The 25,713-nt window shown below is 36.3% G+C and overlaps 1 protein-coding gene and 1 long non-coding RNA gene across 9 annotated transcripts in view; one reads left to right on the top strand and one right to left on the bottom strand.

The window, feature by feature from the left end:
- The window catches only part of LOC140646609 (uncharacterized), a 44,583-nt gene extending 20,294 nt beyond the window's left edge, over positions 1-24,289 (bottom strand). The window contains exons 1-2 of the long non-coding RNA XR_012040504.1: positions 24,213-24,289; positions 22,477-22,515 (exon numbers count right to left, since the gene is read on the bottom strand). This is a non-coding gene — a long non-coding RNA (uncharacterized lncRNA). The remainder of the gene's footprint in view (positions 1-22,476; positions 22,516-24,212) is intronic.
- Positions 1-25,713, top strand: part of DLG2 (discs large MAGUK scaffold protein 2) — a 1,049,275-nt gene that overhangs the window by 782,335 nt on the left and 241,227 nt on the right. For all 8 annotated transcript variants that reach the window (XM_072850809.1, XM_072850805.1, XM_072850803.1 and 5 more), the window contains one exon: positions 17,451-17,519. In XM_072850809.1, coding sequence (XP_072706910.1) covers positions 17,451-17,519 — 69 coding nt within the window. The remainder of the gene's footprint in view (positions 1-17,450; positions 17,520-25,713) is intronic.

The raw sequence follows: 25,713 nt of genomic DNA, 5'->3' as shown, positions 1-25,713 counted from the left end.
GTGGGTAGATTCAGACTAGATATAAGGAAGAAATTTCTTACTATGAGGGTGGTGAAACACTGGCACAGGTTGCCCAGAGAGGTGGTAGATGCCCCATCCCTGGAAACATTCAAGGTCAGGTTGGATGGGGCTCTGAGCAACCTGATCTAGTTGAAGATGTCCCTGCTCATTGCAGGGGGGTTGGACTAGATGACCTTTAAAGGTCCCTTCCAACCCAAACCATTCTGATTCTAAAAATACGCTTGTGATATAGAAATCAGGAGGTAGCACTCTTTGCGGAGTCTGTGCCAGGCCAAAGATACTGCAAGCCCATTTGAGGACACTGTTGTGGAAGGTGTTGCAAAACTGAATGAGCTGATGATGCTCATCTCTTGTAGTCACCGATTTCACAGCCTTTACTTCTTCTGTCCAAAAAGTATAAATTACTAATTAATGGAATAGTCAGAAACACAGAAATACTAAGATTAAAAAAAACTCCTGATATGATGGGATCCACCTCCTGGGTCTACTCTAAAATTTCTACATATTTTTGTTTTCCATTTCAGATTTTTTTTTCCCACTATCAGAACATACTTATGCCTTTATGGGTCTATGAGGATAATTATTTCCTGTTGTAAAGGGAAAATTGATTTCAGTAGCCAAAGGCTAAAACAGTAGGAACAGATTCTTCTGCCATTTCTTTGTTTTTAAAAGGACATATAACCATCATTAGGAAAAATGTAACCAAATGGTTATATATTTCTCATGTTACTGCAGAAATATTTATTGATCAGTACTCATCACATTTCCTATTTCAAAAAAGCATTTGTTGCTCTTCAAAAATATTGACTATATAATTGGAACCATCTGTTTGCAGACACTTCAGTGTGATATAAGTAATAACCATAACCTTCAAAACTTTAAGATGCTTATCTAAATTTGAGTTGGACTTGAAAGAACTTTGGGGGTGTTGCTTTACGTTGTTCCCTGATTCAGTCTGGCAACACAAATACTACAAAGGGGTTTATGAAAATGGGGAAAACTGTGGGAAACTAAACCCCCCTTTACCTACATAGTACATTTTAGTACATGTGTTACAGCTAGTGAGACGTTTTTAAATACCATCTGGGCTTTGAATAAACAGCATCCTTATTTTACATTAAGCTTTCATTTTGCTGTGGAGAGGACTGCTGAACTTTTTTTCTTATTGATTTAAATTCATTTTCATGTAAATAAAGCTATAAATGTTTATAGTAAAACAAATTGACATAAGAGTTCATCGTAAGCCATAGTCATTATAAGCTTCTGTATCAATATGAAGTCATTGGGAAAAGTGTTTTGGTTTTGCTAAGAAAGAAAAGAAAAAATCATACATTAGGTTTGCAGAAAGGGTTACAAGCTCTAAACATCCCTGAATTTTGCAAAAGTCTAGTTATGCAACTGACCTTTTTGGTTTGAACACAAATTTAGCTAAGTTGTCATTGTAAATTTGCATGTAGAATTTGTTAACGTTTTGGGATCTTAAACAATTTATTCTTTAAAAGGTTTTTGTTTCATTTTTAAAGAATAGCAGTAGAAGCAGCTAGCTTATCTGATTTTTTTTTTAAATAATGCCTATAATGCATAAAACCACTACTGCATAAAAAGCAAGGTCAATGGAAGTTACAAGATATTAAAATACATTTTTTTAGCTGACAAAGGGAAGGAGAGGAAGATTTAGTTTGACTTTCAAAATTAAAGTTTTAATATAGTTAAGGAAATACTAGAACAGAAACATTACAATCCCCAGGGAGATACATAGACAATTTCTTTTTCCAGAGTGTTTCCATACTCCATGCAGAAAATTCATCATTCCACAGATAATTGGAGTTGCTCGCTGTATCTTTTGAGGATCATTATAGTTCTTGCTTTTATGCTGTTGAAATCACTATGCTGATGAAGTGGGGAGCAGGGAAAAGAATATAACTCTACAATGTGAGAGTACACTTGTGTATATGGTCTTGCACATCACAAATTGCTTTTGATTTGATTACATTGATTTCTAACAAATCTGAATTCTGAATAGGAATGACTGTATCCTTAAGACAAACTTTCCTAAAAAGCAGCCTGAAACCATCATAAAATATTACACTGTGTAAAGAGAAAACGTATCAGCATGCACACCTGCAGTGCACTGAAGCCCACATGGGGGGAGTACACAGTACAGAAACCATGTGTCACTTGCTACTACTCACTGGTAGTAGGGCGCATCTCCACAGCCCAGCGTAAGACCATTCGGATACTCCTGAGCTGGCTCTAGACAAGTTAGGTGGGCTGATGAAGCAGTCTAACCTGCTTCCAATAAATGCCCACATTCATTAATAGCTGACTTGTGTATAATCAGCAATACGTGTAGACAGTTCAGTTGCTGATCTGATGAAGATTGCATAAGCTGTAATCAGAAATCTCAGCCTATTCAGGGTACAGTGACTAAGAGTTGCAGGTAGGAGGACTTATGTAGTATCTGTGGCAAGAGTGTGGCTATACAGGCTTGGCTGGAAGCAGAAGTCATACAGATTTGGTTAGGATACAAACTCACGCAATACTGTCATTGCACTATGCAGAAGAGAATTCGCTTTTAAAATTTCAGGTTCAGCAGTGTGAGTGAAGGTTGTTAATTTTTCATATCAAGCCCTTAAAACCATTTTATATATTATACTACTTCAGTGAAAGTGTATAAAAAGTCTTGTTTTATGCAGACTTCTAAAGTAGGCAATGAATTCACGAGTGTCATTGAAATCACAGGTGCTGTCTAGAATCTTGAGGCTCAAATGATTGAAACTTCTCCTGGTTGGCATGTGCACAGCAATTAGAAAGGGAAGTATGCAAAGAGGGAAATTTCCTCCTGATGGAAATTTTAGTATATTTTTCCTAATGGATTTTGCCTGGTTTCCCAGATACCTCTTGTAGTCATCACTCAACAATTAGCATTCACATTGGTATGCCATGGATTACAAAACTGGGTCTTTCAGCTAGGGTACTGGAAGGTTGCGCTTTGGAACCAAAAATTCAAGATCCAAACCATACTGGCAATGATCAGAACACAGGAATCATGTTCAGCCTATTTCTTTTCCTTGCCTTCCCTATTTTTTCCTGGTACAATCTTGTACAATGCCATAGTGCTTTTAATTAATGACAAGGGTAGTTTTCTGTTTTGACAAAAGTAGGATCAGGCAGCAGGTGTCCACAAAGGAAGATCAGTACAATACCAAAAACCAAAATCATATCTCAGTGAAGTCAGAAGGAGAATTACATTGACTTTGTTGTAGCTTGGATAATGCAAGAATAAGCATGGCAACATAATACTATAAGCAGGTTCATACTTTCATGTCAAGGCTAACTCCCAAATCACATGACATCATCCTTTGTAGCATCTCAAAGATTGTTTCTCAAAAAGTCACAATCTATTTGAATGTACTACTGGGTGTCCTTCATAAAGAATGGCATCACATGGAAAATAAATTCTTGAATTATTGGAATGGTAAAGCTATTTGCTGTTGACTTAAATAAATCAAGCAGCATGGACCATTGCTGAGAAGTAAACCTTAAAACACAATTCTGCCATATGAAATTCTAGTTCTTAGTAATCACCACTATGATAAGAGAGAGGATTTTTATAAAAGTTAATGTAAATTAGCTCTTCAGTAGGATAGAATATGCAGTATTTTTTTCACATCAGATTTATATAATTTTGTCCAAGTCAACCTTTCATGTTTTCATGTTTAAATTTTCCAATTCTGCTATTCTTGCATTACCATTTTACAATTTAAAAAATCAGCTTAATTAGTGTCAACCAACAAAATGCAACATTGATGCAACTTAGGAAATGACAGGTTTTCTTCAGCTTGCCCACAGAAATGGTGAATAGCACAGATTAATTTTCGTCTTGTCTACCTAAATGTATTAATATTGCTCCCATCACTGTAATAGTATGGACAACTCATTTATCTTTGATTTTTTAGAGACAGGGAGCTGGCAAACAGAGCGAGTAAATGGCTTTGCAAAGGTCCTAAAGGAAATCCACAGTGAGGCTCGGAAGTTTCAGTCTCACTTGCCAAAAGGAGAAACAAAGCACACAAATCAAGAATATGTTGTGCAAATTCATATTTTAGTAGCATACACATGAATTTAAATCAATGTAATTAACTTTTCGAAGATTTGAGATAGCTTCAATTGACTTGTAAAATAAATTGCTGTAAAAAAAGTAGAAGCAGCCATTTGATTTGGGAATGTTGATTCACAGGTTGGTTAACCAATGTGCAGGAATTTGGTAGTATTGTAAAGGGACTTTGTATTTCTAACAAGAAAAAGCAAAGTGAATTAAAATAGGTCCTAATAAAAATTTTTAAAGGGTATTAGCATTTCATCTCTCAAGGCTTAAACCAGTCTCTAAGTAGAGAACAAGATGAGCTGTGATGTGAGAAGAAATTATATTTTCTGTAAAATTCTGGCTGTTTTACCTCTCGTCTCAGTCAGAGGTGTGCACAGTGTAACACTTACAGTAACAGTATTTAATGGTCTGGATTGCCATCTGTGAAATACATAAATTGAAATCATTAATCTTTTCCAACACTAATTTATACATTCTGCATTCGCATTGAAAGGGAAGAGTTGGTGTTTGGAACTGATGTGTAGCAATGTCTGATTGGTATATAAAAGGATTCTGCAGCTACAGTAGCTATCATAGGTTTCATAATAAGATGCAAATTTAAATGAATTTAGATGCCTCAAAGGTGTAGAATGTCTCCAGGCCTATCTTTGGGCCAGGAGAAAAAACAGCAATCAAACTGTTTCAATTAACTTGGGTACAAAAATGAGCATTTCATATCCAGAAGTAACTGATGAGTGAAAGACTCTTCTTTGGGTTTCTTGATGTATGTTTACCCAATTGTATTTGGAGAATTCCACTGGTTAAAAATACGACTATTTAAACATATATTTTCTAAAATAGTAGACATACCTGATAAGTTGGAAGAGAGGCATAACTTGGAATAAAATAGTATATCAAAGGAATTCTAAACACAAGAGCCTATTGCCATGGAATTTCTTACCAATCTTGCAAATGCAAGATTTGAAAATGTGGATGACCATCCAATGCATGGGCTTGTCCTCCATCAGTTTTTTTGTATCATCTGAGTAATCCATATTTCATATGTGAAGTGTTTCATTGATTGCAGGGTATTCATAGGTTTTCAGCAGAACTGCTTTGTCCTCAAAAATAACACATGGAGAACTGAAGCAAAAAGCCGCAAAGCTAGCTCAGTTCATGTGCACAGGATAAATATGGACACAAGATGCCCATCTCCTAAAATAGCTTCCTTGCATGGCTATTTCTTTTTACAGTGCTAAATGACAATGGAATTCTGGTTTTAGTCCTACTTAAGATTGGATGAGTTACTGGTATAAATCCAGCTGTGACCATTTTTATGGATTGTTTCATGCTCCTTTGTGCTTCCCTGTCTGTCTGTTATTCACATGCTTTCTCTTAGATAACAGTTTGGGTTTTTTTCTCTCAATGTACCCAGTGCAATTGGTTCTGGCCAAAATATTTGGGAACCAAAGTAGAAAGGTACTTGCAGAGAGAAATTATTAGTTGGAAGCAGCAAAGAGAGATTTGGTTCCAGATAAAGCTCTTTATCTAATAAATGGAAGCTGAAAGTAGAAGAAACATGGCATCATCCTCACCTTTCACACTAAAGTAACCTTGAAATAACACAAGAACCTTGGGTTTGCTGGCTGACTGACGAGAAGATTGTAATTATAAGAAATGATCCCTAACGTACAAGTAATATTTGAAAAGTTTAGTGAAGGAAACTCAGGCTGTTGTCCAGGACTTATACTATTAAGTGTCTTAATGACATTAAATCAGTTGCCAGAATGATCACAAATTGACTGTTTATCAGCTCAGTCATGTATGCGTGCTTGCTAATTTTGCAAATCTTTTAAAACCAGTTTCCAATGTTTTACTCAAATGATTTATCTATTAAGTTTGTAACTGAACAATTCACCTTAATGACTGTCACAGGCTTAGAGTAAAAGTTCTTCATAAATTGCTTTCACAGTTCTTTCCTAAATAGCTAAATTTCTCTTCAAAGATTGGATTTAGCAAGCATCTTTAAATAAATGGTGTTTTATATGTCGATTTAGGGATATAAGGATTGACATAATGGAACATATAAATAATCTATCTATGCCATCAGTCATCTAATCCAATCTATGGCCTATAATCAAAGACAGGCAAAATTAATTACCAATGTGCTTGGAAAATATTACAGTGATTTACTATGGGAGATGCTTATGCTTGACACTCCCACTATAAGTAACCCCAGAATGATAAAAATTAGTAGAATTTTTTAAAATTTTTTTCTATCTAGTTCTAGTGTATACTTTCTTAGACCTCATAGTGCAAAATGCTGAATGTTTCCCATGAAATGCTGAGTTACTCCAACTTCTATCAAATTAAAAAGATCCAAGAATCATGGTTCGTATAGATTAGATTAGAAACAGAAGAGCTTAAGCTGTTGAATTTCTTCACTATTCATCTTTCATTGTGACAATACATTCTTTGTACTTCTGCATTTTCAAATTACCATTCACTTCTGTTCGTATCTATTCTGTTGGTATGTCATTTGTTTACATGCATTACGTTATTTCTACTTTTGCTTTTCTCTGTGTGTATTTCTCTAGGATTTTTGCTTTTGTGTTTGGTATAACTGCACCTGCACATATGCATGCTGGGCTGATTTGAATGACAGAGAAAGTGAGGCTAAATAGCAGCTTATGTAGGATTACATTCTCACCTCTGGTCTGTTAAAAAAGGTAGATATCCAACCCATGCTCCCAGCTTGAATAGAGATAATGTATATCCAAATAGAAGGGATAGCATTATCAGAAGGTATCACACAGGTGCAGTAAACATTGTATCAGGAGTAATTGCAATATAAAGTGTGCTGTTCTGATAAATTTTAGATTGTAATTGTAATTTAATGTACTTTTGTTACGATCATTCTTTTGTTTTAATGAACCACTTCTATGGAAGCTGAATACGCTGCTTTTCTGGCTGTTTCACCTTGATAGTTAGTGTAATTCATTAGTTAGTGTAATTCATTGCAATGCACACATGAGTTAATAAGTGCAGAGGAAATGAACTTGGTCTTATGAAGAAACAATATTAAAACTTCAATTTCTGTAGGAATGTTTTTATTGTGCAAATATGATGATACAGAATCTCATGGGATAGAGAAATGTTTGTTAATGGCATGGTATGGTTTGGCATCAGACAGTTTTTCATTGGTGTTTTGAATCACTTTAATTAATTATTATCCATATGCTTTATCTTGAATGAGTAAAATTCAGTGCAATGACTCTACCATGAAAAGAATTTTATTTTGCTTGTTTTTCTTTGGATGGAGATGGATAGAAACTTTGCAAATTAGTTTAATGGGTTGCAGTTATTTGAGCTCTGTCATTAGGCTTATTTATCTATGATTTCCCTACTCTTTAAAAAAGAAGCAGATGCAGCATAAAAGTCCTATGAATTATTTTTCAAGTGTCATCTTCAGTGCAAAGAAAGTCAACCCTCCCTTGAGAAGAGAAAGCAAAGCTAAGCTGTCCTAGGCACTAAATGCACGATTGCAAGATCAGTGTCACTATTAAGACATAATCTCTGTCCATTTTGTTAATGACAAGATTATTCTGACAAAGTTCTGTGTTAAAATCACATTATACTTCCTTTTTTTGGATCCTGAATTGGAATTACGTCTCTGATTCCTGAAGGGAACTCTCAACAGTCTTATAAGTGGTATTCATAACTCTAAATGAACTTCTATGGACTGTGGTGGAAAAGTACATGAAAATGTGAGGTCTTTCCAGATTTTTCTAGTGTCTCTTTGGCCATTTGTTTTCTTATCCTCCTATTGAGTACATATCTCCTATGAAACTGAATTTTGACAAAAATAATCCAGTACATCCAGTTCTATTGACAGTAATAAACCAGTTCATCTAAAAATTCTGGTCTTAACACTCTGAAATTCAAGGTCTTACTGACTGTTAGCATCATTATGAACAATTTACTAATTTAGAGTATTTCAGAATTTATGCTGAATTCACAGACTATAAATTAAAGGAGCTTTTTCTTTAGACAATAGGAGCAATTTCCTTACTAGAAAACTTCCCTACTAATTTCTTTTTTTTTTTTTTCCAACAGTGCAACTGGTAAATACATGTATAATGTGCAATTTTATATTTTTGGACTGAAAATCTTATATGATTCTTCCTATTGTGCCTATATGAGTTTTCCCAAAACTTCTGAGATATTCCTTGATTTCTACCTAAGTTTTGCCATTCGAAGTTTTTTAAAAGTGGACCCATTTTTCAAGTCCTTGCTAATGTCTTTTGACATTTGCATAAACTGGAAAGGGATTTTGGTGCAGATACTTGTGTTGTTACTTGCACAGAAACCTATTGAACTTTGTGTGCAATAAATATGTTTCATTACGGAAGCAATGCACAGCTCTAGAAATACATCAACACTGGTGTTATGGGGCAGTGGTGAGTGCGGTGTATTGCCATTGCCACGGAACAGCTACTGATGGAAATTGTGCTACGTACTCCCTGCGCACCCAACTCAACGAGCCCTGCGGCAGGGGCTCAGCTGTGGTGGCCCTGGGCCACCATCTGCGTCTCTTGGTGCTGAGGGTAAATGCAGTTACACCAGCTGTGTGCAATGGGAAGGAGAGTGAGCCAGCAGAGTGGCTGAAAATCAGGGAATCTAAGTTTCTACTTGAAAATGTATGTTTCCTACTCTTATCACTTGCATCAATACCCAAAGAAAGACTATACGTATATGGATGTACGTGTTATTGCTTTCCATTTTTAAGAGAAAAAATACTGACATGTGAAATCAAGGATGGCAAATAATGATATACGTAAAATGAGTGAGAAGCTGAATGACACCTTCCAGCCATATAATAGCACAAACCTTGGCACTCTGCCTTTGAATTGTTTCAACATGTTCTGATTATTTATCCAGACATCCTTAATAGAAGTTTTTTTCTAATATGCATCTTTCTTTCTATTATATTACAGAGACTTGACTGACTAAGACATTTTTCTGTACTATAGTATGTGTTCTCCTTAGGTGAAGCTGATTTCTTTTTACCCAGCAAGAATGCTTGTTGTTCTGTCACATAGAAATCAAACCGTCTCCAATTCTCTTACACCCTGCGCGATTTGTTGGAATGGTAATGCTTGGAAAGCACTAATGCCAGAAGAAAATTAGGAGTGATAGCAAACAGTAAATGAGATATGGCATTCAAGTGTAGCAGCATGGAAAAAAAACCTTAGCGATGTTGAATTACATAAGCCTCATGTCAAAGAGTAGGGAGGACGGTGAGAGCTGCGTTCTCCACGAGGACCTGAAAACTCAGCATTGTATTAGGCACTGGTAGCAGGGTGCCACGAGATGTAGGTAATTCGGAGGCCATGCAGAGTGCGTCAGGAAGTTTTCTGTCATTCCTAAACAAATGCTCCCTATTTAAATTCATGAAAGTAGCACTGCGTCCTCTTCCACAGCTGTAATTAGAGCCAAACGCAGTTGTTCTGTTCATGACTATTTCCATCTGATGTTGCTTAAGCAACTGACAAGGTGAGATTTTCTTTCTTCTACCATTCTCCCTTTTTATTTCTACATACCTACATAGGTTTTTCACTTGTTGCAAATATTTTGACATGTAAACCTCAGTCCTCAGCTGGTATAATTGTCAAACTGACTTCATCAGGGTGTATTTCAACTCCTAGGTGGAGCTTTATCATTCGTCATATTCATTACAGTAATATAAATAGTAATAATAATAACAGCAATAATAATAATACAACTGAGAGTCTCGTAGGAAGACTTGAGATCTACTTTTTTTAACAGTAACAGAATGTCGTGGAATGCTGTGGAGATTTAGGCATCCCACTTCTAAAAATCCAAGTCTGTCCAAAGTATGAGAAGAAGATATGAACAAGGAACATAAGGAATTAGAAGAAGGATGGGATGCAAGGGAGGAATTTAAGCAAAATAAAAAAATGTATGTTGTAACAGAAATCAGTACCTAACAGTGACATCTAGAACAGAATAACCTCCCAAAAGAGCAAGGTACCATGTCTGAGTCATTAAAACAGGTCTCATGTTTCCTAAAATATGTTCCACTTAATTTTGTATCGATTTGTCATAGTATTTTTTTCTTATGGTTTTCACTTGGCATGCCTAGTTTGCTTAATGCTGTGTTCTTCACAGTACTGTGTAATCTGTATTTACCCTACATGGGAACCTTAGACTACATGTGAAACTTCATCAACAGTATATCCTCTCCACTCTACTCCTTTAAACAGCATTCCTAATTATTTTCAGTTCCCCCCACCTCATTCCAAACTTCTTCAGCTGTTTTAAATATTATATTTCAAACTGAAATAACAATTCCTTCTCAGATAAGCATACTTTTTATATTTTAAAGCTTATCATTATCTCCTGCAATTACCTCAGCCGTAAGGAAGCAGATTTGAAGACAGTGGATGTTTCACCACTTTGAAGATAGGTGCTGACTTAGACGCACTGCTAACAAAGGTGGATAATTAGCTTTATTCCAGGAGCTGAAGCATTCCTCTGAGTCACAGTTTCACCTTACATTCTTCCTTTTTGCTATATGATGCTAATTTAGGGCTGCAATAACTCAAATACTTTAAGTTCCAGAATGTGGCTAACCACTTCTCTTTGGCTATTGTTTGGGGAAGGGAGGAAGGAAGGGAGGAAGGGAGGAAGGAAGGAAGGAAGGAAGGGAGGGAGGAAGGGAGGGAGGGAGGAAGGAAGGAGGAAAGGGAGGCAAGGAAGGAAGGAGGAAGCAAGGGAGGAATAGGTCAGCAACCTTATTGACTTTACTCGTGCAAGTGAAATTACTCCAGAGAACCTGAATAGAGATGTAGTGTGGTCCTTATTCTATATATTTGTAGGCAGAGTAGCAGCCTAATCCTTCATTTTGTTTTCTGTTTTCCACTGGGTAGGTATTTAGCCTAGCAATACTATTCGTAAAATATATATTCAGATGCCATTTTAAAAAATGCATTATGGTTGCTAAGTCAGTCCAAAAATCTCCACTGCATGTGGCTGTGCATGAAAACAGTGTTACATCTCAAGTGCAGCTTTGTTGCCTAAAGGTGATCTGAAAGCAGCAGGGTTGAATGTCCTATTCTCTGAAATTTCCTATTGACCTCTGATGGGAGACTGTCTGGTTAGTTTGACACTTCTAATATGGGTCAATAACTGTCAGTACTGGATATTATCAAGGCGTTTGTAGCTGAGATAAAATTAATACTGAAAAAGCACTCGCTGGTCTTCTAATTAATCCCACAGGAGAGCAAAAACTCATTTAAGTTAGAAGTTTAGCTGTCGGCAGCATCAGGAAAAGCTGGTTTCACTTCACTGAGCTGAATTAAAACTCCACATTAATGGAATTAAAGCATGTTGTCTTCTTAAACTCTTACATTCATCAAAGCAAAGGCTTAGAAGCTTTATAAACAACTGCACTGCTACCTCCAGTCCTTGACATAAGAAACAACATGCTGAGAATACATCACAAAACCATGTTAGTGTTCCCTTCACTGTTCTCCAGCAGAACTTTTTCAATATAGTATTTATCAATCCTTTTTCTTTCAGTTTTGTGAATAACAAAGAATAACTCAGAGCTCTAGTTTTGTCTTTTTGTTAGGGTTTTGTCTTTTTTTTCCTGCATAGAATGTATTGATAGGCAAATGCAGTTTGTGTACTTTTCTTCTGTGTGGCAGTTTCAGAATTGGGACCTCAAGAAGGCTGTTCTGAAGCCAGTGTTCCAAGAGGTCTATATCCAGCCTGTGCCACTAGCTGCATCACTACTTCTTTATGAGAAGATGCAGGTCAATTGATGTAGGAAGCAAATAATGACTTTTATGTTGTCAGTTTTGACTTGTCAAAACAAAGATATATGAAAACAAAAGGTTTCCTAAATCAAGACTATAGCAAATAGAGGACAACTGTTCTTTGTTGGTAGGAGGTGGGTTGGGAGAGGAAGGCTGATGACTTTTCTAGTACTCTGTATGTGAAGACAATGTGTATTTTTTTTATACAAGTGAAAGAGACCAGGAAAAATTTTAGATTGTAACAACCTTCTTTCTTCCACCCTCAATGCAATAGGCAAGCTTTGGGATGAACTCGGATTTGTGTCATGCAATCTGATCCCTTAATGCTGGTTTGTCATTATTTTTAATTGCCAAATTTCATTATGCAAGTTTAAAACACAATAAATGTTCCCTAATGTGATTGTGTCATCCCAGCTAGGGGTTTCACTGGGATATTGTGTATTGGTGAAAGTGTCATTCATGAAGGGAAGGCAATAGTTCATTTGGTCCCTACAGGGAAAGAAGAGTTTATGATGCTGCCTCCAGTTTCAGCATCATCCACACAGCAGAAGTGCCTTCAAAACATCCTTTGACGGGCTAGAATAGAATTAAAACTAAGGAGACTGGCTACTTCTCTTCTTGTTACTATGATACTTATTGATGTTGTTATTTTCATAACAATCATTAAAAAATACGTTGACACCACTCTGCTTTATTTTTAGTATTTTACAAAGACATGAAATGGCAGGCCTTGCCTAAGAAGCAGGTTTAAAACAAAAAACCAACAACTTAAACCCATCAAAAAAGAGAGTTTGGATCCTTTGCTCCCTGTTTTGCCCCTTATTCACTTAGAATCTCATTCTTTGTTCTTTCAGTCATATGAATTATCTTACAAGGATCGTATATTCCCCTTGTCTTGAACTAGAACTAAATGGTTACTAAAACTAAATTAAGTTAAAACTGGTATTTTACGGGAATTGAGATTCATTTCTTCAGGGAAAATTAATCTTGTGTGGCTGGAGTACTGAGTAATATATTGAAATATTATTACTTTATATTATTAAAACTATTGAGATGTTCATTCTGTATCATTTCAGAGAAAGGGTAGCATTTTTATAAGCCTAAATGTCGAACTTTGAATACTTAGATCTGTGAGTCCAAAAACATGCTACTTACCTCCATATCTCAATAGGGACATAAGTGTCTATGTTTAGGCATTCATCATAGAAAATAGTGGCAGTAACCTAGAAGTTTTATTTTCTTTTGTGCTACAAAAGACATGACACATGCATAGATGTATTAAGCATGTGATGGAAATGACTTCTTTCTGCTGGTTCCACCACTTTGACAGAAGCCACCAAGAATTTTATCTTTTAAATAAGTCAGTTAGGAATGATATCAGATGATTGTTATTTCTGTCTCCAACTGGATAGCCACTTGTGCCAAGCAGGGATTAATCTGTGGTTTTGATTTTTAGCTGTCATTGTATTCATGATGATACCTTAGAAGGCATAAGCTCGTTCTGAGCATCAAACTTGATTTTTATAATTGTGTACAAAAAATGAGTTTTCATATCACCGGTTATGAATTATTTTCATGAAAATAGCAGAGGACTCATTTGAACTCTATGTCACAAATACCTAGGACTGGAAAAGGGTTTCTAATGAGTGGAATATTGCTGATAGCTGAGCCCCTTGCTAGGAAGGAGTGAGGTATAAGGTTCCTTGCACAGCTTTGCCTAAGGAGGTAGTCTTTCCAGTGAGGGATACTGATGACATCTAGTGCTTGAGTGGTTTGGTAATTTCAGGAGAATACTGAATTGAAATCACTGCTTTAATTCATACTTGTTATGGGATTACGATACTTAATAGAGCATCTGATATAATAGAAAATAATATTGCCATCCTAGTCTTTTTTTTTCACTCCTTCATTGAAAAGTGGTTTGTTTTCCCAAGAATCTGCTCTTCCCTCTGAATATTCTTCATTTTCCAGCCTGTCTGGACAATCCTTTGGTTGATTTGCTGCTACTTGCCCCAGCCATAACAATACTGTGTGAGGGTAACTCCCAAGCAGGTGTGGTGGCACGGCACAAATTCTCAAGTGGCTGAGGAGAGTGATTAGTGAGTTCTGGGTACCTTGCCCTTCTGCTGAGATGTTACACATCTGATTTTCTGAAAGAGTTGAATATCCTCTTTTGGATATTCCTTTTTTGGAAGTGTTTTAGACTGGACACCCAAAATCAAGGAACCTGATGCTCCTAATCACTTCTGGAAATGCTGTTTGCTCTCATTTCAATTTTGTGCTTCAACAATTATTTTCCTTAGAATGTTCATTTAAGTAGCATTAATGCTATTTAAATAGCATTTTCACCAACCTTCTAAATAGGAATCATATGTTTTAAACTATAATAATTTGCATTTATAAAAAGATGTCCAATTTTTTTAACATACGTGAATAGTGAAATACAGTAATAAATTTGTGACAGTGCAGCCAATACCACCTTCAGATCTAGGTAGGTCTATGTTCAGAAAGGTAATTTGTTCCATGTTAAAGAAAAGTGTGTGATGTCAAACAGAGATCTTTTATAAAGACTAAGAGTTTTTGCTAGTTCTGTAAAGGCCATTATGAATAGTATGGTGACAAAATTCTTAGTCTTTATTCATCCATTATATAAAATATTTAGAAACAGAGAACTTATAACCTTCAGGTTTTGCACAAAGTAGCCTGGGTTAAGTATCAATCCTCAAAGGTAGTTGAATTCATCAGTAAAATGCAGCATCGCTGTGGGGACTGAGTCTATTATAGTGATCAAACTGGTCCCTTTCCTCATTTTGAATCTTCCAGTGCAGGAGCAATAATTCACCATTTTGTGAATTACTTTGGTGAATGTAGCCCATTTTTTTATTTGCAACTTCCAAACATAGTCACATCCCAAGTGCTTACTACTCAATATGTTTTTGTGACTGTCTTCAGTTACTAATTCTGTAGATAAATGGGAAAGTATTTGGTTTTAGTACTTAGCAGCTGAAAGTCCTACCTTTAATGCTCTCGTAATTTTGCTCATTTTGAAGCTGGTCAGAGTTATATAAATAAGTTTGCTGTAGTAAAAATAGGGCAATGCTGAAATCTTTTGGGGGAAAAGAAACAAAGCTTTCAGAATTCAAGCCAGTTTGGCTAGTTGTGGTTGGATGTAGATATTGTGGCTGTGGTCGTAACAGCATGCCATGGCTCTAGTAAGGAGGAGATCTTGAAACAGGGAGGGGTAGCCTAAATGTTTTAAGGCAAAGTGCCATATCAGCTGTCATTCCTCAGCTTCCCTTTCCTATGGCAACATTCCTTTGAAAAACAGAACGCTACACAACATTTGTGAAATAAACCCAACTCCTGCATGAAACTTTCAGTTGCCAACTTGCCCTACCTTGTTAATAGATTTTTTCCCCACAAAATATGTAGCATCTGTTGCAAGAATATGAGCTGCTTGTTTAAACTCTCCATTGTGGGTTTGGCCTCAGCAGTATAGCTCAGGCATGGCTTTGCCATCCTTCTCTTAGAAACAGACCTTGACATAGAGTGTGACTTAGAGGGCCGTGACATACATCATCGTCCCTCCTCTCCGCTGGGTTCTTGTTCCTTGTACCAGCCGTATATTTGCGCATCTTGATACAACTTCAGGGAATAAAGTTTCTGAGAATCAAGCTGCACAGGGAAAAGATGGAGGAGTTATGGCTCTGCTGTGCCACTTCTGTTCCATGTATACAGGGGGAAAATTCAGGGAAGAGGCTGCTCCCTTCCTTATTAATTTTGCATGGGAAGCCAGTACAGAAACATAAGGATGTATGTTCCCTTCCAGCTCTGTAAATGGAGAGGGACAGAAGACAAGCCACAACCTAAACTTTAAATTTTTTAAAATGCATAAACACTAAAAAAGGGTCATTAAAAAATACACGTCCTAAGTCATTTGCAAGATGCAAACTTAATGTGAAATTTTAACCAATATTCATAAAATATTATTCTGCAGTGTTTGTCCAACTCAACTATTCTATTCATGCCACAGTGCCAGAGACTGATGATACTCCTGTACATCCTGTCTTGCTATAAAACACATAAACAACGCTGTAGTCCTTCTTACAAGGGGAATATACTTTCCCACAAACTTTCTGAAATACTCACAACAAGGATGAGTACAGAAGTTTGCTAACATGACACAAGAGCTCAATGGTCATACCAGGGAATACCAGCAGATAGCAGGTCTTTTGTTTGTCCTGTGGCACGATTTCGTGTGTCGCAACTCTATGTGCTACGCAGAAAAATCATATCTCTTCTATCAGACAAACAGTATTGACTCTGCTACAAAATACAATGCATGTAACATAGATGTGTTGCCCACTGATGTCAAATGTCTCAGCTTTTAATGAAAATAAGGTGTGCTTCTTCTAAACAAACAGCTCGAGTTGTATACAAAGCTTGAAAGCAAGACAAAATCTGCAGCTAGTAGAATCAGTGACATAAAACTGACTTAAAGATTAATTTTTAATGTGTATTTTGCATTATTAATACTGGGCCTCACTATGTGATGTAGCCATTTAAACTAATCAGAGGATACATCCAGATGCTTCTGCTTTTTATTTTTATTTTTTAAACACATTGTCTTGGATAAGGAATGTAATTTATTGTCACAGAACTGCCTTTGACTGATGCTGTGTTGTTATCCATTTATATTTACGTGAATAGTAATGGTACGATACTGCTATACAATAGTACAATAATGAAGTTAACTTATACTGTGTAATTTATTGGGTTTATGTAATATAGTAACTAGGTTCCTCAACCATGACAACACATATGAGAGAAGCCATTAGACCTCAGGATTTTCAATCAAAAAGATTTTTCTTTCACAGAGTCTGTGTTTTGTTTAGAAAATATCATGGTTTTTTCTCAATGTTGTGTCTTAGATTGATATAATTTCATGTGGAAAAAACTCAAGCTACTTAAAATCTGATAGAAATAGTGAATGTTGGTTGAAATCTGTAAAATTCAAAGTTACATTATGGTGCAATTATAAGCAGTGCATGTCCTCTTTTACTGAGCATTCTGCCTGAGAAACACTGAAGATTAGATTGATAACATTATCATTTAATGTTTTACCTTCTGCTCTGGAATTAACTTTGTGTTTTATGGTTAGTATATTTAGCAGAACAATTAGCATCTAAGTTATTTTAAGTCACTGAACTGTGTGTATATATATTTTTAAAAGAGTAAGAAAAATAAGGGGGAAGTATTCTCTTCATTGTCTGCTCTTAAGGAGGAATGAAACCTGATTTTAAACAAGAGAGATTGTAGGGTTGAGCCCTTTTTTGAAGAGATGAGCATCACTGAAGTCAAAATGCTTTAGACACGTGTAAAACAATCTGATTGTTATTTCTATTTTGGCGTTAGCTAAACTGCTAGGGACAATAAGAATAAAAGAAACTTGTATTTCTTTAACAAATGCTTTTCTTTATTCTTCCTTGGTCATACAGTCATTCCCAGCACAGCACTGCAACGCGTCCACCCACAGTGAGCTTGCAGCGGACCATTTCTGTGGAAGGGTAAGATGATTCTCTGTTGAAGCTGCCTGTAGAGCTCTCAGATACCACTAAGCCAGACACTGAACTACCCACATACACATAGCTGTTAACTAGATGTGGTTTTGCGTACCAAATGTTTAAGTCTGTGAAATGCAGAAATAAATACTTTCAAATTCGTACTGATCCTTTCTAGATACTTAAACTGAAAGGTTTGGTTTTCACGGAGATGAGAATATCTGTCATGGAGATATATTAACTACGATCTCTTCCATTCATCTCACTTGACTAGCATTAATATTTACATGTGTTAGTTGTAAAATGGTTCCCACTAATCATAGAAATGCCCAGTGAAGTCTTACTCTATTTTCTTAATGTATGCATGAGTTCTTTTTGACAAAGCAGTGTCCCAAACTAAGGATGAAGAAGTACTGCTAGAGAATAATAATGTTGTGCTGGTGTATATCTGTGTATATGAATGTGTTAATTGTAGAGGTATAGCTCTGAGTACTTAGCTGACGCCATTTTAACAGAAATAATTGGGTAAAATATGAATAATTCACAACCACAGTTAATCATTTTGCATCTTTATGGTATTAGAAAAGCTGATATTTAATAAACACGGATTTTGGTTGCACTGACGGGCATAGTTTACAAAAAATATTAGATTTGTTTCTCCCCTCCCATAGAAATGTGGAACTGTTTGAACTATTTTGTAGGCATAGGTAAATAACTTGTCACTGGCTGCTCTCAGGTCCTATTTCAAAACTTTTCTTTCTTGTCATAAAAGTGAGAATCCAAAGTTTCCACAGAGGAAAGATGTTATCTTGTTGTATTTTGTTTTATGTTACAACCTTACTGTGGGGCAGTCTGAAAATAAAATGGTCGATATGTGAAATAATCCACTCCTAAAGTGAAGCCTGCAATGTTTTTCTAACAAGTCTCATTTTTTTCTTTCTTATCTAGATCTGAGAGCTAAGATTTTAAGTTTTTATTTAAAATGTGTAGGACAGCTATAGTAATTACTCATTGAAAACAAGAGTGAATAATGAAATTGCTACAGGAAAGGTGCATATGGCTTAAGGGCTGTCATCTGGAAGGTAATTCTCTAAATGAAGCCCTGATCATCTAACCTTTTTGCTTAAAACAGGGCTAATTTCAAGTTAGATCAGGTTGCTCCAGGTCTTGTCCAGTGAAGCTGTGACTATCACCAAATGTGGAGATTGCACAAGTTCTGGGCAACCTGTCACAGTGCTTTAACAGCCTCATTTGGGATTTTTTTTTCTTTATCTCTCTCTTTCTCTCTAACGAACAGAAAGAGTCATAATAAATTCTCCTGTCTTTTCCTCAAATCAACTCATGAATAAATTGATGTTTGAAATAAAACTGAGCTTCAAGAACAAGCTTATCAATTAAAATGGTGATTGGAGGGAAAAAAAAAGAAAAAGAAAAAAAAATAATTTGCTAAATTGAGATTTAAAGAAAGAAATTCTATTATGATGTCTCTGTTTTGGTCTACTGGACTCCATAATTAAGGAGGTATCCTACAGGTTTAAACTCCTATTGAAATTTGGAAATCAATCTGTCTACCTGAATTTTTAGATAAATTGCAGAATCTGTACTGGCCACGCAGACAACTTGCATATATTGTGTATGAATCATTAGAGCGCAGGAAATCTGCAATTGATATTACAGGTCTCCTGCTGTTTAGGAGGTAGAAGAATATCTGGCTTGTAATTATTACTAATCAACTTGCACTGAGTCATATTTCATTTCACATAGGAAAGTGGGACTGTTAGCCTGTTACACCGCTGAGCAAAAATAAGTAATCAGCTCAGCCCTAAATGTTTCATTATGTTAAAGCTCGATTTATTTTAATGTTTCTATGAAGTCCATGCTGCTAACTATGTTTATAGCTAATACAATTTGAGGTCAAAACAAAGTTATTTTTCTCCTTTAGGAACTGGGTTTCCATCAGTAGAGTCCTGTATTTAGGTGACTCATTATATTGCTTTTGAGATGCATTTTGTAAATAGCTGCTTTACCGGCAAGGCATCCCTAGCACACACTTAGATTTGTGGCCTGCATGCTGGCTCTGTGTGACTGGCTCTGTAGTCACTGAAGTCATATAATTATTGGGTCCTGTGAAGGAGAAATGAAATACGGGAGGGTTAAAGAAATACAGGGGGAATTGCATTTGCTGGCATTTATTCCTTTCCACCCTGTTGAATATGTGATAATTGAGCTGGCTAGAATAGATTTTTAAAAAACTTTAATAGTTTTTTCATCTAGGTAATGGATTCATATATAGAAACTTTTTTTTTTTTTTTAGGGAGGGCTTTTGTGGACTTCAAATACAGAAAAAATAATGAGCAGCAAGGTGAAAAAAATAAAGATGTCTTTAAAGATTAAATTTTCTTTATATTCAAGCCATATATTCTTCACAGTGTAATAACTGTACTATATTAACTGAGGTGAACAGATTTATTATGTGTATAAAAGCATGAACTTCACAGGTGTCTGATGTCATCATTAGTACAATCTAATTAGTAACTTCCCTAATGGTTTATTTGTGTGGTTTAAAACCAAGAAAACTACAACGTTTGAATTTGAAAATATCATTGGTTTGAGTTTTTTGAAATGGTTTTAATGAACAATTTTAACTGTGAGTATTCAAAATAGGAAAAATATTGGATGAAAACTAAAACCTGTTATTTGGAAATCCTGCTGTACTATCGCACGAAGCTATAATGTTAGTGCTGTATGATAGCTATTCTCTCTGCAGCTGACATCACACTAAATTGTATTTTATATGCTACCAGTCATCTCTTCTGCTGAGCTGCTTAGAAACTGGGATTTCAACTTATTTGATCAAGAGTGTTTTGATGGAAATTTTAAACTAATTTATCAACGTGACTGAGTATCTCAAATATATATAAATATTTCTACATAAATAAACAGCATTTGAACCATGACTAAGGGTAAGAATTTTTATTCTGAACAGGACAGATACTACAGACTGCTTTGTGTTTCAAAAGTGTCATATATAAAGTAACTCTGGATGCTTGCTACTAACGGACTGTGTATTGACATTTCGAAACATGGGTTAGAGGCACTGCTATTTTTAGGTATTCTCTTAGCCTTCGAATACTTCTTGTCAGCTGACAGTGCAATGTGGTTGCCTATCACCATTTCCATCTCATCTAGCTTTGTTTACAAACTGAAAAGCTGGAGCATTCATGGTAAATAGAGCCATCAACTGCTGTAAGTAATAGTTTATAGAAAAGTGGTTCCAATATGGAACCAATAGTTTTTAAAAGCAGGACGCAAAGCAACCTTTCTATTATGAAGTTGCCTGTGTCGGGTATAGCAGGTGGAACAGCGATGCAGTTTTCAGGATTTATTTTCATTGTTAGCATGTAAATAATGCACCTCTTTGGTCAGGGAAGAGAGACAAGTGCTTATGTGAGACAAAGTATAAATGAATAAGCGTACTGGAATAATCATCTCCCTTTCAGAGTTAAAGAGGACATTAGCTGTCCTACATTGTCGCTCTAGAAATCAATGAGATTTCTCAAATCTAGGCGATGTACTCCTGTGCATTTGAAGTAAACGTCAGGCATCGTGGTAAAAATATAGACCAGTTTCACTATTCAAATAAGAGATTATTCCTGTATGCCAATTCCATCTTGCCAGCTGTAAGCAGAAAACATTGCCTGGTGTGCAGGCTTTAATTTCTCTACAAAAGACAAAATGAAAGACTGTTACAGTCCAGAGGGGTTCCCACAAAACAAATAAAGTTGCACATGTATAAGCCAGTGCACTCATGCATGCATCAGTCAGGTTGAAGCCTGGCTCCCAGTAGGTTCCCTTGTATTAAACATACTTCAAAGTTTGTGACAAGTTAGACATGATGTTTGTGGAATAAATGCATTTAAAATGTAGTCAGTATTAAAGTTAGGATAAAGTACTGCTTCTACAGTTAATGCCAGCGTTCAATCAACAAGAAATGCCGAGGAAACTGTAGTCAAATAAACAGATAAAATACTCGTTTCAAGCAGAATGGGTAACTGTAGTAAGCAAAATTGTATTTTGCTATGTGATACGATAAATGAACATCTCAATAAAGGCTAAAAATGCTTAGTTGTTAGTACATCAACATTTAGTAAAATGAAATAATAAGTCACTAATCAATAATATGTAATGAAAATGAATTCTCTGCACATGACCAAACATTGTCTCGGTTTGAGAAGGCGAAGTTACCCCTCTGGACTGTGATGCTCAATGTGACAGCAATAGGTAAGAGGAAGGTTTCCTTATTTTTGTTATTTTCAATCATAATTGAAATCAGGATAATAATAATTCAAGGCACAAATCAGGGATCAGACCTCACTGGGCCAGGTGCGGCACTGATGGGTAGCAGCGAGCGGTCAGCCTGTCCCAGGCTCTGAGATGGTGAAGGGCTGGGGACTGGCGAGAGGAAGGAGAAAGGAGGCTCTGCCAGCTCCCTTCAGCTGCCAGGTCGTGGTGGTCTGGAAACCTCACAAGAAAGGTAGATCAGAGGGAGGGCTGGGGAGGAAGGCAAGGGGTAATGCTGTTTCGCATCGTAATGGAAAGATTTTGCCCAGCCTAAGAGGGGAATAACAAGGGGAAAAGTAACAGCCGAGATGCCACAGATATTGCAATAAAACAATAGAAGAGCACTACAGAGAGTTTTCTCTCTAAATTGTTGTGAAGCAGGGTTGTAGAAGGTATAAAAGAAAATTCAAATAAGCCAAGTAAGTTTGGTTTTGCTTGAACTTCAAAGTCTTTTAAAAAGGTGTGTGTGCATATTCCAGGCCTTCAGCCACCTAAGATTTCAAATTATCTCTTGTATGACTAATCAGATTTTAAAACACCATACACACTCGCACATTCTCCGTCCATCCTAGCTTTCTGTGTTAAATGCTGTGAAGAAGAATGCTCAATCTATTTGAATTACCTTTTTTAGGTCGTTCCAGTGTGAATGTCCTTTGGCTGCCTGAAATAGACATGCAGTTATTTATCAGGATTTTTTTGAAGCACGAGAGGAAAACTAGAAGTATTGTACTGCTAAAGAAACGGCTCGATTAGCCAGCTGACTCTAAGCAGGCATAGCTCAGTGCTCACGCAGTGAATTGTCAGAAGCCAAACACCCAGAGAAGGGTGCTTTGATCCCTTAGATGTGGGGGGTTTTTCCCCCGATGTACTACTAATGTGTGACTTTAACCAACTAATACGATTCTCTCTACTTCAATTTTCCCTCCTGCTATTTGCTACTTTAAGTAGCTTGAATGGTTTTTGTTGCCTTATGTGGGTCTAGTGCTTTGCACAGAGGGTGTGGGGCCTTAGTTGGAGCCTGGGTGCTACCCTAATGCAAGCAGTAAGATAAATAAATATTCTTCAGGGCTTTCTGTGATGTGTGTTACTGTAACACCAAATCAGCATGTGCATGAATGGATGTATGATTTCAATATCCTTTGTGAAGCAAACAGCCTTTTTGGAAAAAAAAACCACAAAACAACAAAACACCAGAATGACAAAAAACCTGCAGCCAAAGCAAGATCAAAGCCATATTTCAAAGTCCCTGCAGATTTCGGATACCTCACTGATTGTATATAACTGAAGAACTCTCTAGGGTCTGATATTCGAAAACACCCAGTGTGCTTAATATTTCTGTAGATGTTCCAAAAAGCACAAAATCATTTCAATGCCCCAATTTTATAGATGGTGCAAAAGAAACAGAAAGACGGAGCTTTATGTAGCCAGCGGCACAAAATAAGCAAATTAAAAATGGATTTTCTTTCAGTTAGTTACTTTTAAAATTACTTGTTTTCAGAAAGCTCTTCGCCTTCATTTATCAGTCCAGGTTTTAATCTCTTAAATTAAATCTATAATTACCATGTATTCACAATCTATAGAAGGATGATAGGGATACTCATTTTTTTTGTCTTATCATTTTCTTATTGTAAAAGAGTAAACCAATCAAAACAAATATTCAGTACAAATGTTGCAAATACAAAACACTTAGTTATTTTCAAGATAATGAACAAATAAAACAACTATGGGCCAAAAAAATGTTCAGGAGGAAAAATGCTTTTTTTTTCATTTATTTTTGTTAATTGCGTTTTTATGACAGGAGAAATTTTCTTAAGTGTCGAAGCTTTACCCACTCTGATTTATTACTACTTATTGGTTTCAAATATTAATGTAATAATACTTTGCTCTTACATCATGCCTGCCATTTATAATGTGCTTTACAGAATCTGATCTGATGCATTCCCTGAAGCAAGCAACCAAGTCCATCCAAATTGATTCTCCCATTGATTTCTGAGCCTGTAAATTTGTGTGGATTGCAGCACTTTATTTGCTCCTTTGCTCCTGGCTCTCTTATAGTGAATCCTCCTTTCTTCTTTCTCTACCTTTTTAATTTCTTCCCTGTTCTCCTTTACAGATGCACCGTCTCCCTTTATCCTGTTCTCTCTTTTCTTTGCTCTTTTTTTCCTTTCTTTTTTTTTTTGCCCCCCCCGCTGTCTTCTCAGTCCAGGAATGTTTTCATCTCACACTCCTTTCTAATTTCTGCTTGATTTCCCCTGCTGCTCTTCTCTGTTTGTATTTGGTACAAAGCTGCAGGAGGGCATAAAACACGCACACACAGAATTAAAGTGCTAGTACGCTTTGTTACACCTAGAAACTTACCTTCAGCTGTATTTATCACAGAAGAAATCGTAAACGGGATAAGTAGTTAAAGCTGGAGGCAGAAACGTGCATTTCAGAAACACTGGCTGTTAGACTGTTCCTTTTTACTAGGTAGCTACAGAGTGCCACCTATTGTCTCCAACCAAAGCAGTGAGCTTTGAAAAGAAGTTACCCTGAGATTACCTTTGCCTTGGTTGCTGTTTTCTGTAGAGAACTACACATTTTTACTGAGCGCATTTACTGCAAGAAAACATCGTTCACATTTGAGTTATTTTTCTTTCACTTCTTACTCTCCCATCACCATGTCATCTTTAAGTCTTTAATTCCATTACCTCCTTAACAGCGTTTATCTGCATTCTGCTTAAAGTCCCTTCATGTGTACGACAATTAGATTCATAAAGAATTTTAATAGAGGCAAAGGAGTCTTTCCTAATGTTGCTTCCCAGATATTCAAGAAAAACTGGAGCACCTGTTCTTAGATCCCCTTAACCATCATATTAAGAGAGATGACTATAAATTTTTATACCAGATGAATAAATATGGAACATCCTCATCTTTAGCTTTATCAAAACTAGCCTTTTCTTTGAGTGTGGCTAAGGTACTGACAGATAACTCATTTCTGCATTACTCTTAAGAGAGGACCTTGTCAGTGGCTCATATTGTAGGTTTTTTGTTTGAGACACTTTTCCTGCTTTCACTTCATAGCATGCTACAAAGCTTTATTTATCATCATAAGGGTTTTTTTCATTTTCATACTAAGCACACTATGCAAGTGTGAACCATGGTATATTTAAAAATCCTTAGTCATTTATTATACTATGGTGAATTGGCATATACCTTCTGCTTCCTGTAGTTTTTGCAGTATAGTCATGGCTAAAGGTTGTTTCTATGATGATGAAGGCAACGCTTGTGTGTTCTTGAATCCACCTTTCAGATTCTGCAGGATACTCAGATATGAAAGAAAGATGAAGATATGTTACGGTTGGTCAGTACCCAGCCAAATACAGCCAAATTTGAGTCATGACCAAAATGACCTGATTAGGCTGAAGAGCAGGAGCCAAAACCCATTGTGTTCTAATCACGGCTTCTGATATTTCCCCGTTATTGTCTGAGCTTCCTCGGAACATAATCATCCAAGAGCAGAATGTGAATTTTGCTGTCAAAAGGCCAAAATTACAAACCAGCACTGACAGCGTTTTAGGCATAAATCTGCTGACTTGATCAGAGACAGGGATTAATAACTGGGCCAACTTTTTGTTGAGCTGCACAGCTTGCTATTCAGTGGATACCCAGTTGTATTGACCTAGTTTTGCCCATAGCACTGGCTTTCAACTTTATGATCCAAGCTGTCTGTCATATGTGGAAATACTCAGTTTCATTTTGAACAAGAGCTCTTCTGATTTCTCACCAGCAGAGCATGCAAATGTATTTCTTTTACTTTACTGACTCTTTTTCCTCAATACCCAGGTAAATAATAATGGCAGTAGCTCAACTCTCGCAA

Source organism: Ciconia boyciana, chromosome 1 (assembly GCF_034638445.1).
Source record: "Ciconia boyciana chromosome 1, ASM3463844v1, whole genome shotgun sequence".
NCBI lineage: Eukaryota > Metazoa > Chordata > Aves > Ciconiiformes > Ciconiidae > Ciconia > Ciconia boyciana.
Note: the sequence above shows the minus strand (reverse complement) of the source record. Positions and strands in the feature narration are given on the sequence as shown.